Raw genomic sequence first — 15,296 nt, forward strand, 5'->3', positions numbered from 1 at the left:
AACAAATATTCACAGCGAGGGTGGTCCCTGCCACTTGAACAACTTCCCAGGATTATGTAGGAACTCGGTGGTCCCTTTAAACAATTGGAGAAAGAACTGTAGTACACTTGAGAGAGGCTATGTTTTCCTTGAAATCTCTCACGATACACAGTTGATGAGTTTTATACAGTATACTCATTTTTTTATTGAGAAATAGGCAGCTTCTGCAGCAATACTACTTTTATATCAGAAAGACTGCTGTCCAAAGTCAGTGGGCTTTCACAGAAAAGAAAAGGCTAATCAATCGACAGGAAAAAAGTAATATTAAAATGGATATTATTTTTATCAGAAATTATTAGGCAAACTGGAGATTATATAAAAGCACTCTTATTTGAAGTGAACATTCTCAACTAGCTCAGATAAGGCAGGTAGAAGCCCACGTCACCAAAGGCCCAAGAGAAAATCGTAGATTCATGTGCTAGATTGCTGTTGGTCTGTCTTCCAGGGAATAGTGGTTTCCTTTTAAAGAGATTTGCCTTTTATAATCTTACCCTTCTAGTTTCCTTGCAGTGCATAGCTAAGCTTTGTAATTCCATTGGTTTGCATTAAGAAGCAATAAAAATAGATATAAGCTTTAAACTTATGTGGAAAAGAGAACACAAGAGAAATTTAACAACTGGAATATAGAGTACATGCATAATAATTTGCATCCACGGAGGATGTATATAAGTAAAAACTGATAAAAAAAAGTTGAAGTATTAGGGTGGAAAGAGACATACCAGGCAAATACCAACAAAAAGAAAGCTATATAAATACAAATAAAATTTAAGGCAAAATGCGTTAAGTAGGATGAAGGAATGCATATAAAAGGAATGAGCCACTAAGAAGCTCTGATACACTTACCAGCACTTAATAATATACCCTCAAAATACATCAGGAAAAACTTCAAACAATATGAGAAATTGGCAGGTCCACAGTTATAGTGGGATATTTTAAGTGCCTTCATCAAAAACTAATAGGTTGAGCAAACTAAAGATTAGTAGGTATTTGGAAGATTTTAGCAGTAATGAACTTGAGTACCTGATGGTTCAGGCAGACCAAAATTAACAGGTATATGATAGGTTTGCATAATCCTGATGTATATATGGAAACTTGTACACAATAAGTAGAGATAGTGTTTTGAGTACACATGGAATGTTCACAAAATTTGTGTACTAGGTCATAAAGGGAATCTCAGCGTATTTCAGAGATTCTTGTGCAGAATACACACATTCTCTGGCCACAAGGCAATTAAATCAGAACTATGAAAAGGATAGTTTTAAAAGATGTGAATGTATGGAAACATGAAAAGCATTCTCCAGGAATTAAAGAGGAAATCACAATGGAAATTCTAAATTTGTTATAAATATGTTATTATATAGCAGATTGGAAGTATTTTATGTCATGTGTGTGGGTCACAAAGTGAGAGGTAAAAATATTACTTGAAATGCACTAATGAAAAATTTAAGAAAGAACGACTGAGAATTTAATAAGCTCAAAAAGATACAGAATAAGCCGTGAGAGAAGTAGATAATAACACAAATTAATGAAATACAAGAAGCTATAGAACACAGCAAAACCAAAAGCTTGAAGAGAAAAATATTATAAAAAGAATTTTTGTAACAGTTCTCATAGAACAAGCTTGACCAAGGAAAAAAATAAAAAGGTACCAATAAACATTGTTAGCAATAAAAATAGGAGTAATTGGAAGTCAAGAGACAATAAAATGTGTAAGAGATTATATTCTGAACTGCTGTATTTTTCGATCTAATGAAAGTCATTTCGTAGAATAATTAATTGCCAAATGGATTCACAAAGAAATTAAAACCCAGAATAAACATAGAACAAGGAAATAGTAACCAAAGTGACACCTTTCAAATTACATCAGGCCTCTATTTTTTAGGTAGATATTATCAGTACCTCAGGCATAAAGGAAAAGCAACCTAGGTTCTTATATAAGATTAATGTAACTATTAAATGAAATCACAATAAGGACAGAACAATAAAAAAAGTATATATCAATTTCACTTATATTGTAAAAACTAATAAATCAACTGTAGTTATTTTTTAAAAATAAAGAATAATAACTAGTACTTATTATAAAAATAAATAAGAAGGGAATTCAAAAGAATTCTCAGTAATTTCAAGAACAAGACACGGTTGTCTACCAACCATATTTCTGTTCAGTGCTGTAATGGAGGACCTAGTCATTTCAGTAAGAGAAAACAAAAGCAACGAGAGTTGTATGCCTCGGAGAGAAAAGACTGCACTGTCTGTATTTGAAGTTAATAGAATTGTCTACAAAGAAATCCAAAAGAACCAACAGACTGTTTCAGTTGAGGAAGATTAAGCAAAGTTACAAAAGGAAAACATCAGTAGTGCTCCTGTTAACAAAATGTTGTTTAAAACAGCAGTGAAGACTAATACCTGGGAGAGATCTTCATGGAGAAAATGATAAAAATGAAGAGGTCTGATGACACTTATAGATAGGAAGCCCCAGTGCTACTTCTCTCCAAATATGTCCATAAATCCAGTGTGTTTTGAATCAAATCCAAACAGGCTCTTTTAAGGAACTTGAATAGTTGATCTTAAAGTTTTTATGGAAAAGCAAACGCCAAGAGTAACTAGGAAAATTTAGAAGAAGGTGGGAATGGTTGCCCTGTCAGATATTAAGACCTATAAAGATCTAATAATTAAAACAGAGAGTAAGTGTCAGTACAGGTACAAAGAAGAAAAAAGAACTAGAACTAGACAGCGTGAAAAGACAAGCCACGAACTCGGAGAAGGTATTCACCACATCCAGAACCAAGAACGATTACTATCCCGAACACACTTTTGACAGAAACACAGCCACATGGAAAACTGGAAAGATGGTATGAACAAGTAACTTACAGATATAGGAACCTGCATAGCTAATGAGCTTAGAAAGGATGCTAAACATCTGTAGTAGCTAAAGAAACTTAAATGATGAGATAATCACATCACACAACAAATTGGCAAAATTTAAATATCCTAACAAAAAATATATTGACAGAATTGTGGGGAACAGAGAGCTAGTACACACACCACTGCTGCTGCTGCTGCTAAGGCGCTTCGGGCGACCCCAGAGACGGCAGCCCACCAGGCTCCCCTGTCCCTGGGATTCTCCAGGCAAGAACACTGGGGTGGGTTGCCATTTCCTTCTCCACTAATTGAGTATAAATTGAAAACAGCCACTTTGCAGAGCAATTTATAATAAAGAGCAAAGTGAAAACTTCTTTTCTAAGAAGTGGGCCCTAGAGAATCACACAAAAACCCATTGATTGTAACCTGTGTGTGTGTGAGTGAAAATGTGGGAATAACCAAATGTTGATAAGTAGGAGACTGGGTGAGGGGTAAACTATGGTAAATCTTTATCCCATTGAGTTCCATAAAGCACCGAAAATGGATGACAGGGGTCAGCACATCGCTCACTGCATGTTTCTATAAGTGAGTATTTATAGAATACTCCCAGCTACACTTATTTCTTAACGTGTTGTCTGTGCTGCTTCTGCCCAGCGACAACAGAGAGGAGGAGTTGTGGTGAAGACAGTACAACCACAAAGCCTAAGATAATTTACAGACTGACCCGTAACAGAAATTTGCCAACCCCTGAACTAGAGCTCCAAGCATTAAGCTGTACATGTCAAAAATAATGTATGAAACATAGCTTTTTGCAGAGTAATGCATGTAGTATAGTTTGAAAACATGCGAAATACCGTGATATATTATTTATTGATGCCTCGTATATATAATAGTATATGCGTTAGAATCATCAACACCAAATACATGGCAGTGCTTGCCATAGTGAAAGGAGCGTCCAGAGGGGTGTCAACAGTTTCAATGATACTCTGTTTCTTTAACAAACGTGGAACAAGTAAGAATGTTAGGATTTGATATGTAATTGGATTGTGAGACGTGAATGTTATATTACTTAACTGTGCCTTTTTGAACTTTAAGAAATACCCATAATTTGAAAATTAGGTATTTTGATCTCATGTGTTAATAATGACAAATTAAGAATTTGATCAAAGAGAATGCTCTTAATATTTTGTTTTCTAGCAAAGATTTTTTTAAGTATTTTGTATTAAAGTAACAGAAATGGAAGATTTCATATTTCAGTTTAATTTTACAAGGGGTATTGTTTTGCTTTTTAATTTTTTTATCAAAATTTTCAAATGTGCAGAAAGGGATATTTTTTATGTGTACAATTTATTGACAGAAAGGCACATAAGGATAGCTAAGAGTGGCCTGAGCCTTTTTAGGTTTAGGATAATAATCAGGAAGCCTGAGGCCTGAGCCTAAGAGGTGCAGTAAAAATGAAGGACAATAAACGGCCCTTTATTCACAAAACAGACAACAAAAAAATATTTGAGCCATTGCATCGTGTAAATGTGTAACTTTTAAAATAACTGAAGAAAAGTAGAACTAGAAAATGTATATTGTGGAAGAAAGAATACAATTGAGTGTTTCAGTTTTACTAACTGCTATGTGGGTCATTGCAGGGGTCATTTTAACTTGTTGAGGCCTTGTTTTCTTAAGGATGGTGTGAAGCAGTTAGTTTAAATGATCAAACTAGTCTTTCCCATCTGATTCAATGTCTTGTTGACTCCTGTTTTCAATCTGTTTTTGTTTTATTTTAAAAAAAAATTATCATCCAACATAAAAAGTAAATGTGGAAAAGATGATTTTTTTAAAGCTCAAGGTAGATGAAAAGTTCCTAAACAGTGCCTGTTTCTTCAAGCCAGGAGTTCCAGACTGAACTCCTCAGGGTCTTGCCTCAGTCTGTTCCTCCTATCTTTCTTCTCGTATATATGTGCTCCAACTTTAGGTTTGCTCCTGTGGTTCATGGTTGCTGCTTTTTCCAGGAAGTCTTCCTGGAGTAGTTTAGGCAAATAGGTGAATGGTGGAACCTCTCCTTGAATTAGCCAACACTGGAGAAAAGTAGGCTTTGTTGGGAAAACTGGTGTGTTTTATTTGGGATGGAAAATCTGATCGATTGTCATTGGGACATGCAGATGAGATATGAAGTAGCTTCTTGAGGACACAGATCTGAGCTGAGCGAGATGAAAGTATAGATATGGTGTACAGTTTGGTTAATAGCTTATATGTGGTAATTTAAAAAGAGAGTGTAGACTAGAAGGAGAAAAATGCCTCAAACCAAATCCTAAAGAAAATCAGCACTTGAGGGAGAAGGAAGAAAGGAGGGGAGAGGAAGAAGATTGAGAATTGGAGGAAAACTAGAAAGATGTGACTTCTTGGAAGCGGAGCATATCAGGCAGGATGAGGACTATGAAGAGTGTTCAGTGGATATAACAAGTAAGTCATTGGTGATCTTAATGAAAACATTTCCCGTGGGTTGGTGACGCAGTGCCGCACGGACTGTGGCAGGCTGAGGACTGGATGGGAGCGTTGAATGTAGCCAGTTCTTTCAAGAAGCTTTGCTCTTCAGGGAGGAGAAGGTGAGGCTGTGAAAGAAGAAAGGGTTGAGGGCAAGCACCAAGGTAGTTACTGATGGGACATCCAGACAGAAGGATCAGCTTCAGTGGTGATGCTGTGGCAGAAGAACGAGGCAAACGCGGATGTGGGTGCAGTGGAAACATCCCGTTTAGTGAGTTTTTCCTCCTCGTTGAAGGTAGAGGTGGTTACCCACTGAGAGCGAGAGGGCTGGGTAGCAAGTAGTATTCTGCTAAGTGCAGGGGTTGAAATAGTCGCTGTGGAGAAGCCTTGGAGGGTAAAGATGCTGATTAGAGATCAGGGAGACTTCTAAACTGGAGACAGTAGCATAGCGGTGGTTCCGTCTACATGGCTGTGAGATTTGTATTTTCTTTGAAGCAGCTCTACCTGCAGCCTCGATGGGGAGCCTCAGTGTCAGGATAGAGAAGGTGACCAACAGTTGGTTTGATCCAAGTTGCCCTTTTGCCTGGTAGATATGATGGAAGTATGGGACGAAGGTATGAAAGAAGTTGGCAAGAAGGTGATTGAAGAGCTAGACCATGTGGTCTAGGGCAGGGGTCCCTTGACTACAGCTCACAGGCCACATCTGGCCCACTTCTTGCTTGTTTTTTAACATTTTACATGTTTATATTAAGTACCTGCATACTATCCATTACATACCTCTTGACTCAGATAACCTAAAGTATTTGCTCTCTGGCATTGTAAGGAAACGTTTCCTGACCCTTTGTGTAGACTAAAATAGGGTTAGAGTAAACACAGGATGAGACTTAGAGATATGCAGAAAGTAAGGGTTTAAGGAACATAAGTTGTCAGTAAAGTCCAAATATTAAGTACATTGGACAGTTGAGTGGCAGACCAGGAAGGATAGGCGCTCGTGAGTCAAGATTTCAGAGCTGGGCTGTCTGTGAGTGATGGCCAGGCCCAGCTGGGGCCGTGGCAGTCGAGGACCAAGTAGAGGGGCAGTGGCGGTCAGTGGAGTTGGGGTCAGGGAACTGAGGGCCCAGGTGGAGATGCAGAGCCATCCAGCACTGGAGGGAGGGGAGGCTGGGAGCGTGCCATTCAGCTTCCTGGTTAGGGATGGTTCATATGATAACAGAAAAGACCCGGGCTTTGCTTGAACAAGAGCCGGCCCTGGAGAAGTGGCTGGTGAGTAATATGGCTAATGACTGTCGGCCGCTGCGTGACCAGGTCTCCCAGGATGGCTGTTCTCTTGCTCTATCCGTGCCCTGCCGGCAGTGCCTGCTTCATCTGCTCACATGGCTGACCTTCTTGCACACCTGCCCCAGGCCCCAGCTAGTGACGGTTCTCATCTTTAGGTCAGAATGGGAGAGGGTGCCGGGAGACAGTGTAGCCCAGCTGCTGGGTTAGTAAATGGAAGCATCGCCCAAGGAACTTGGGACCTGGAGCTGGCGACGGGTTCCAGGGGCTGTCAGGAGTCTCACTGGTTATTCCTGTAGAAGACGGCAACCTCCCACTGTTGCTTTAGGTCTTGGGGGCAGGACAGCATGGGCAGGTGTGTAGGAGGTCCGTCGTGAACAGGGTGACGGTGAGGCAGACACTGGCGGAGGACGGACAGAGAGCAGCAGCTTGCCCTCAGCCTCCAGGGACTGATCAGAGGATGCCTTCATCACTGAGGTCATCCTACGGGGCGACCACTAGGTGGCAGTGTTGTTGAAGAGCTTCCTCAAATGACCTTCAAGTCCTTTCTCATTGAGATCCTGTGATAATACAGGCGTGGTGATTTTCTCTAAAATACAGCAGTCCGTTTTATTCACGGGTGATTCTTGACTTCTGAATCTTCTCATTTTCTTGTTATTGAGCACCCACCCTGCTGCAGGCACTTTTAGGGCTACAAAGAGCTACATCTCTTGGCACTGTTATCCACGGTGACCCTCCTTTGGCCACTGTTTCTTTATATGTCATTCTTTCTTGCCTTTACTTTTTTATATGTCTCCTTTTGTTCTGACCTCAGGACCACAGATAGAACATTGTTAACGACTGACATAAATCTCATGGCATAACTGGTTAAGAACCCTAAATGAAGCCTTTGCTACACTCCCCTGGGGCTTGTGCGGTAATGGCTCACGTACAGTGAGTTCTCTGTGTGTTTCTTGAGTTGAAATCTTCCATTTCTGTAGGCACCACCTATATCTTTAGGCAGAGTATGAATTTAATGTGCTGTTCTGTGTTGTGCTTGTTTTTTGAGTAGTTGATGGATTTACAGCTGAGTGACAGTAACTTCCGTCGACACATCCTGTTGCAGTATCTCATTTTATTTCAGTATCTCAAGGGGCAGGTCAAATTCAAAAGGTGAGTTAACATAGGTAGTAAATGCCTTATAAATGGCAGCAAAGAGAAAGATTGCTTGTTGATGTATTTGATTTTTTTTTTTTTTTAATGTACTGGGCTCATTTTATTTGTAAGGCTCACATCCCTGAAAACTAGATAATCAAGGGCTTTTGTAAGATACAAGACACTAAGGAAATCGTTTTAGAGAAAAGGCTGTCAGTGTCTTTTCCTGGTGAGCACCAGGCAGCCCAGAGTTCTCAGTTGTCGTGGGTGGAGCTATTCCTCACCTCGCTCACAACTTCTCCCAGCCTCATTTGCTAACTCAGCAATAATGGTTTTTCTCCAGATGTGGGACTGTCTGGGACATTCCAACTGAAAATTAAATCTCTGAAGCACGGCCGTTCTGGTCTCTTGGGCTCTTCAGGAAACCTGCTCAGGACCCGTGCTGTCGGTCTCGTACCTCCTCTAGTGCAGCCTGTCCTCCTTGTCCCACACGTCCCTGAGGCAGAGCTCCCCATAGCTGGATGGAAGTGTGTAGGGCAGTGTTGTGTCAGTTGTGTAAAGAACGTGGCTTTCTTCCTGCTGGTTTGGAATCCCACTTTCCTCACGCACTAGCCGCACTTCAGCTTTCAGACTTGTAATTTTAAGGTAACACATAGGGAGCACTCAAAGAAAGGCGTTCTTATCCTTGTCTGTTGTGGAGGGTGTGGTATGGCATAGTAGAAACGAGGGGCAGACCTGGGTTTGAATTTAAGCTTCAGACCTAAGCTTTGAGGCCCTGTAGTCTGTTTAACATAGGCACATTTCCTCGTTTTGAAATTTAATGAATAATGTATGTGAAGTTCTTAGATCCTGGTATTATCAGTCTTCATTGGATGGCTATAAACTACAGAGAACCTAGTACACAGTGAGACCTGAACTAATGGCAGCTGCTAACAATTTGGGTCTGTCTTCAGCCTGCTCTAGGGTTTGGAGGTTTCATTTATTACATTTAGCATGCGTTTGAAAGGAACACAGTATGAGTTATTTGACTGTAATTTGGAGAGGAGTATGTTAATATTTTCTCTGAGGCTTTTATGCCATATTGAACTTATTCTAGAAAACAGTCATTGCTCTGTTCATAGTTAATCAGATTGATTCATTGAATGTTTTATTCCCCATTATATATTTTAATGGCTTCAATTCCAACCATCTTTCTAAAGAATAAAATACAAGAACTTCCTCTTACAGTTTCATTGTGATTGTTCTCATATTGGTAATTTTTGACACTGTTTACAGTTCACTTCTCTGTTACATGCTTTGTGTTTCAGACAGTAGATAAACCTTAAAGTTGAATAAACATTCTTGTAACTCAAGCATGCTTTTATTGCTTTGTTTCCTAGTTCAAACTATGTTTTAACTGATGAGCAATCACTCTGGATTGAAGATACTACAAAATCAGTTTATCAAGTAAGTTCATCACGCAACAAACCCATGATTGAACAAAATGAAAATTTAGAATTTTCTTTGTTTCAGCCCCAAATAGGAAAATAAGGATAAAGTTAAGCTCAGGTACAAGACCACAAACACTTCTTGGTTCTCTGCCTACAACCACTCCTATGATGCAGAAAGTTGTTGAAAGCTTAGTATATTCTTTCTAATCACAGCTACTATCTGAAAACCCCCCTGATGGAGAAAGATTTTCAAAGATGGTAGAGGTATGTGTTTTATATTTACATAGTCTTTTTAGCACCCAGTAAACTCTCAAAAGGCTTCATTATGGAAATGTAATTTATTTTCCCCAGCATATATTAAACACTGAAGAAAACTGGAACTCATGGAAAAATGAAGGCTGCCCAAGTTTTGTGAAAGAAAGGTAAATGTATACTCAGCTCAAGCAGTATGAGAAAGGCATTTCAGAATATAGCTTGACACGATCAGTTTACATGACATCTGGATCTGTGTCAGTGTGTTCATGTAACAGTATAAACTGTACTCTATAAAAATACAACTGCTTTGATTTACTTCTGTTATTATTGAGGGGAAAATGCTTGCTGTGTACCCTCGTCTTGTCGTTTGTCCCCTCATGATGAGTGTGATAATATGAGGCGTCCATGTACTTTAGGAAGAAAACAGTAACTAAATTTTCTTGTGCGTTTAACACTGTTCCATCTCTGCCATCCATCTGAAGTCCCAGTGTGTTTTCACAGAACGTCAGACAGCAAGCCCACAAGAGCAGTACGGAAAAGAGCAGCGCCAGAGGACTTCCTGGGGAAAGGGCCCAGCAAAAAAATTCTGATGGGCAAGTAGGTAAACCTGGTTCCATAGCGGCGGTGTCATCACAGAAGCTTTTACATTGTGAAAATACTGCTCTAAGAACTCTCCAGGTTTTGTGTTTTTCCAAGTTTCTTGTGTTTATACCTGATTAGCCTGTAGGGTTCATACAAGACAGAACTTCCGTTTTGTCTCCGGCTTCCAAGATCCATTGCTATAGGTTCTGCCGTATTTTCCATGTCAGACAGTCTACTTGCTGTTAGATTTGATGCATCTTGTTTCTGTTTGTTGCAGGGTACTGTAATCCTTTCATTTCTTCTACCTTCCAGTTAACTATTCTTTTCTTTATACTGCATTTGATTATTTTAGAAAGAAGTTACTGGTTATTATTACTTAATAAAATATATGCTCATATAGAAAATTTGCTAAATACCAAAATGTAATGATCAAAACTCATCACCACCCCAAAACTCACTATTTACTCCAACTGTTCTTATAGCTTTAACATATAAGAGAATGGTGTCCATAAACAATGTATTTATTTTTGTGTGTTTTGTAGTGATGAGTTAACAAGGCTTTGGAATCTCTGTCCTGACAACATGGAAGCCTGTAAATCAGAGACAAGGCAAGTTTAAAATATTTCATATGAAGTGTTGCTTTTCTCAAATGTTAACTAGCATAGAATTTTTTGTCAGCTGTAAGCAGAACTCAAAAGAAATTTTAAAATTTATTGTGGTTGACTTCGGCTCAGCATAATATAGCTTTCCATGGAACACCTAGAGGTGCTGATAAAATAATTGTAGAAATCACAAGAAAGAAGGATTCACAAAAGGGAGAATGAAAAATCGGAGTAAGAACTGCAGGTCAGTTACTTGTAGCTGGGGAGCAGTGCAGGTTGAGTCCCGCTTTGGGAACCAAAGAACGTGGGTTTTATAGCAACAGAGGACAGAAAGTAAGCCTTCAAGCCTGCAGACTGGTCACTGAGTGCCCCTGGGTAAAGCTGAGGCCCTCAACACACTCTGTAAAAAAAGGGCCGTGTGGAAGGAAGAGGGACTGGCTCACTGGCACGGGAAGCAAGGAGCTTATCCACTCCCACCTGAGATGTGGGCAAAAAGAGAAAGGTATTCCCTGAGGAATTATAACCATATCTGCTGTTATGTGGCCTCAGAGTTTAAACTTATACTACCTACAGCAGTGTGAAGGAACAACCTAAGCTAAGAGGGTGAACTAAAAACTCCGAGGCGGGTGGCAGAAAGCTTTTTCTGGGGGGAGGGGGAAATCACATCTTCTACCTAATTCACTCAGGGATTCTACAGATAAGTCTGAAGATAAGCTCACCATCTGAACCTAAAACGATTTCCCATAACTAAGAATCAACAGGTAGAATAAGCAACTAAAAGGAACACGACAGTCTCAAAAAGGACCAGGCAAATTTGAGAAAACAAGCAAGTCTTCTAGCAACAAGAAATTATAGCCATTTTGTCCAGCACAGAGAATATAGCTGATGTTTTATAATAACTGTAAATGGAAAATAACCTTTAAAAATTGGATAAAGATTTGATGTCTTTTTTAAAAAAGAAAACACAGTCACTTGTCATTTCAATGACAGAATTTAAGTCTCTTTGGAGAGACCCATCTTTTAGCCTGGTTGCGTGTATCAAATTTTATTTCTAAAGACAAATTCAAGAAAGATGCAGTTAAAAATCAATCATGCCACCACGGTAACAATCTAAACTAAACTCAGTGTGAAACCATGTTGTCTGGTTCTCATTTCAGTTTGGTTCTGGTTTAAAAAAAATTACCCATGGATGTAGATGTGAAAACCTCCTGCTTGCTGGTCAAATTTAACTGCTCTCAAGCCCCGGGCCGCCCTCTGCGGCGGCAGCACCGCCGTACATGCAGCACACAGTGCTTTGTGTTCCCTTCCAGGCTAGACTGTCTAATCGGGGGCCGGCGGGGCACCACACTGCCCTCCACTGTCCCCATGAGAAGTTTAGTTTTGCCTCACCTCCTTAAAAATCTGAGTTCCTAAGTAATCCAGTTGTAAATCAGTGTGGTTAATACTAGAATCTTTATTGCCTCCATTTTATGAGTGTTAAGCACATACATGATCTTCACTAGTTATTTTAACACCCAGGGAATACATGCCAACTTTGGAGGAATTCTTCGAAGAAGCCATTGAACAGGCAGACCCTGAAAACATGGTCGAAAGTGAATACAAGTAAGTAATGTTTCTCATGAGCTGATTTCCTCTATCTTAAGCACTGCATATATACCAGACACTAAGGGAGACCACTGATACAAGTAGTACTTTTCGCTTAGGTGAGGTTATCTGCCAGCTTCACGTTACTCCATGTCCTGATTTCAACGGCCATTCATTCCTATTTGGACAAACAAGCAACTTAGAATGACGCTTTCTGTCAGAAGTGGAAAGATCCCCTTAGAACCCATCTGTCACCTCTTTTCCCTGTCCCCCTTCAGTTCACGGTATGTCCAACAGCCACTGATAATGAGCTACTCTAAGACCTCGTGGGGGCGTCCAGATCACTTGCAGAAACTTTTAAATGGAACAGATCTGTGCTCTGGATTCTCTGTGGCTCACCGATTTCTGGAACACGATCTCTAGTCTTTTTTGCCATACTGTGTACCACCTGTTACTGCCACAGGGGAGCATCTGGCAGATTCTGTTCTTGGTGTCGGTGTTTACGGTCTAGGCTACTGGCTGTGTCCTTTTCAGTTTTGGAGTCATTTTTTATCCACCAAGGTTGATACTGAGCAAATGAAAGTTTGAACGTTATATAATTTTTTTAAAAAAAGCAGATAGTACATTACAGGGTGAAATCTGTTGGGTTTATAAAACATTCTGAAACTCACAGCTACAGGCAGCACTGCCAGTGAGGATAGAAACGCAGTGAGCCTCTGAGTATCTTTCTAAGTGGTGAGGCAGATGGCTTCTGTCCTGCACACACAGCATCTGGCCAGTCCTGGGCGCCTACTAGTTGACGTTTAAATTTCTGTAAACTTTTAAAATGCGTTTGCTGCATGTGAACCTGCCCCTTTGGACTCTGCTGGTTTCTATTTGTAAGTGAACTGCATGCTGAGAGGTTCTTTAGGGCTACAGTCAGTGTGAGAAGAATGGTGCCTTCAGCTACTGATCTGAGCATAGAGCATAAGTACATTAACTAGAAGAGAATATAAAAATTATAACTATATAAATCACAAGATTGATGTCTCTTTTTATAGGGCTGTGAACAACTCAAATTATGGTTGGAGAGCTCTAAGACTGTTAGCACGGAGAAGCCCTCACTTCTTCCAGCCAACCAACCAGCAGTTTAAAAGTTTGCCAGAATATCTCGAAAACATGGTAATAAAGCTAGCCAAGGAATTACCAGTAAGTAGGAGTGATGAGTGTTTTATCCTTCAGTTGGTGTCCTCTTCTTTTGTAAAACTACTGTTGCTGTTTGAGCTAAGAGCTGAATTTCACGTTAATCATGTGGAAAAAATATGACCCACAAACCCCATTGTTTTAGAATGAGGAAATGCCTTTGAGTATACAAAGTATCAATACATAAACTGATGAAGTAACTTCACATGCTGTATAAAGTTGTTATACTTTGGTTACTCTTCCTGTTGGCCAATGCATTCTATTTTATCACAGGCAGGGCCCATGAGGTGGGGGTAGGCAACTTGGTCTATCTTCCTACTCTGTTCTCTTTTCTAATACAGTATGGCAATAACTATACTGTATGCAAACAACCAAACAGTTACTCAGAGCACGTTGTTAAGCACATGGTTGGTCCCTGGTCTGCCCTAGATTGTTGTTACCATGTATGTGCTGGGTACATGCAAGTCATCGCACCAGGCTTCCTACTGGCTCCCTTCTTCCCAGGCTGGGGTGAAGGGGGTCCTTCCTTCTCCAGGTTAACACTGTGCCACTGTGATCCTTACCTGACGTTCATGTTTAACATTCTAGGGGGGGAAAGTTCTGGGCCCCATAACTGCAATCTCTTACCTAAGATCAAAACTACCCGCACTTCTCTGATTTCAGAAGTTGGTACTCTAAGACATTCCTTTTACTCATTGTAGCCTCCTTCTGAAGAAATAAAAACAGGTGAGGATGAAGATGAGGAAGATAATGATGCTTTACTGAAGGAAAATGAAAGTAAGAATTGAATTTTCTTGGCTATTTTACAAAATTGGAAAAGATTGGGGTTCTTTGTTGAGAGGTACGTTATTTGATCTACTTCTCAACTTCTACTGTTTATCTCAGCTCTGTTTCTTATAGTGAGGAATCTAAAGCATTGCTTGATAACTTTTCCAATAGTGCATTTTATACAATAATATAAAGTGTTGGGACGGAGAGCACTTAGATTTGAATGCACCTCATACCTCTTAATTCTTGGGGTTCAGATTGGGGGCCGCTGGTTTCAGGGAAAACCTTCATGATTATAACACAGACAACAGCTTTAGTTTTACATCCCTAATGATTACAAGAATTGAACCAGGGGAAATATAAAAAGGAACTGTTTTACTTTTAAAATCAAGCTTACTGAAGTCTCAGTGGCCCCGTGTCCCATTATGGGCTTTGACTCATACACATCCTCACACTTTGTTCGTAATTACTTCCCCTGTGTTTTCTAGGTCCTGATGTTCGGCGAGACAAACCTGTAACAGGGGACCAAATAGAGGTATTTGCCAACAAACTGGGTGAACACTGGAAGGTCCTGGCTCCTTACTTGGAAATGAAAGACTCAGAAATTAGACAGATCGAGTGTGACAGCGAAGACATGAAGATGAGAGCCAAACAGCTGCTCGTGGCCTGGCAGGACCAAGAGGGAGTGCACGCAACGCCCGAGAACCTGATCAACGCACTCAACAAGTCTGGGCTAAGTGACCTTGCAGAAAGTCTAACTAATGACAATGAGACAAACAGTTAGCTTCGTTCTTTTATTATTATTATTAAAACTGTGATAAGGTTTTGTTACCAAGCAGCATTTGATAAGAGGTCCACTGGTTTTGGTAAACAATAAACATTTTTATAACAGTTGTACAGTTGGCTGGTGCTCCACGAACAACAGAATGTATGTTGGCTCTTGATGACTGACCTCAGGGTTTAGGGGGAGAAGTTGGGGAAATGGCCAGAATATTTTTGTTAATTATATATGTGTAAGTTAGTTAGCAATGTTCAGGGGCATGGTGTTTCCTGCATGCCATGAAGTTACAGAATTTAACTTGCTGAGAATCCCACGATTTCTGAATCT

The 15,296-nt window shown here is 40.0% G+C and overlaps 1 protein-coding gene across 3 annotated transcripts in view; it reads left to right on the top strand.

The window, feature by feature from the left end:
• The window catches only part of THOC1 (THO complex 1), a 36,936-nt gene extending 21,851 nt beyond the window's left edge, over positions 1-15,085 (top strand). For 2 of the 3 annotated variants that reach the window (XM_040264701.1, XM_040264703.1), the window contains exons 12-21: positions 7,703-7,803; positions 9,165-9,231; positions 9,429-9,479; positions 9,567-9,637; positions 9,972-10,067; positions 10,595-10,660; positions 12,173-12,256; positions 13,279-13,426; positions 14,122-14,197; positions 14,677-15,085. In XM_040264701.1, the coding sequence (XP_040120635.1) occupies positions 7,703-7,803; positions 9,165-9,231; positions 9,429-9,479; positions 9,567-9,637; positions 9,972-10,067; positions 10,595-10,660; positions 12,173-12,256; positions 13,279-13,426; positions 14,122-14,197; positions 14,677-14,972 (1,056 nt within the window). In that variant the 3' untranslated portion in view covers positions 14,973-15,085. The remainder of the gene's footprint in view (positions 1-7,702; positions 7,804-9,164; positions 9,232-9,428; positions 9,480-9,566; positions 9,638-9,971; positions 10,068-10,594; positions 10,661-12,172; positions 12,257-13,278; positions 13,427-14,121; positions 14,198-14,676) is intronic. The other variant, XM_040264704.1, reaches the window with a different exon arrangement.
• Positions 15,086-15,296: the final 211 nt, after the last annotated feature.

Source organism: Oryx dammah, unplaced genomic scaffold, assembly GCF_014754425.2.
Source record: "Oryx dammah isolate SB20612 unplaced genomic scaffold, SCBI_Odam_1.1 HiC_scaffold_22, whole genome shotgun sequence".
In the NCBI taxonomy this organism is placed as follows: domain Eukaryota; kingdom Metazoa; phylum Chordata; class Mammalia; order Artiodactyla; family Bovidae; genus Oryx; species Oryx dammah.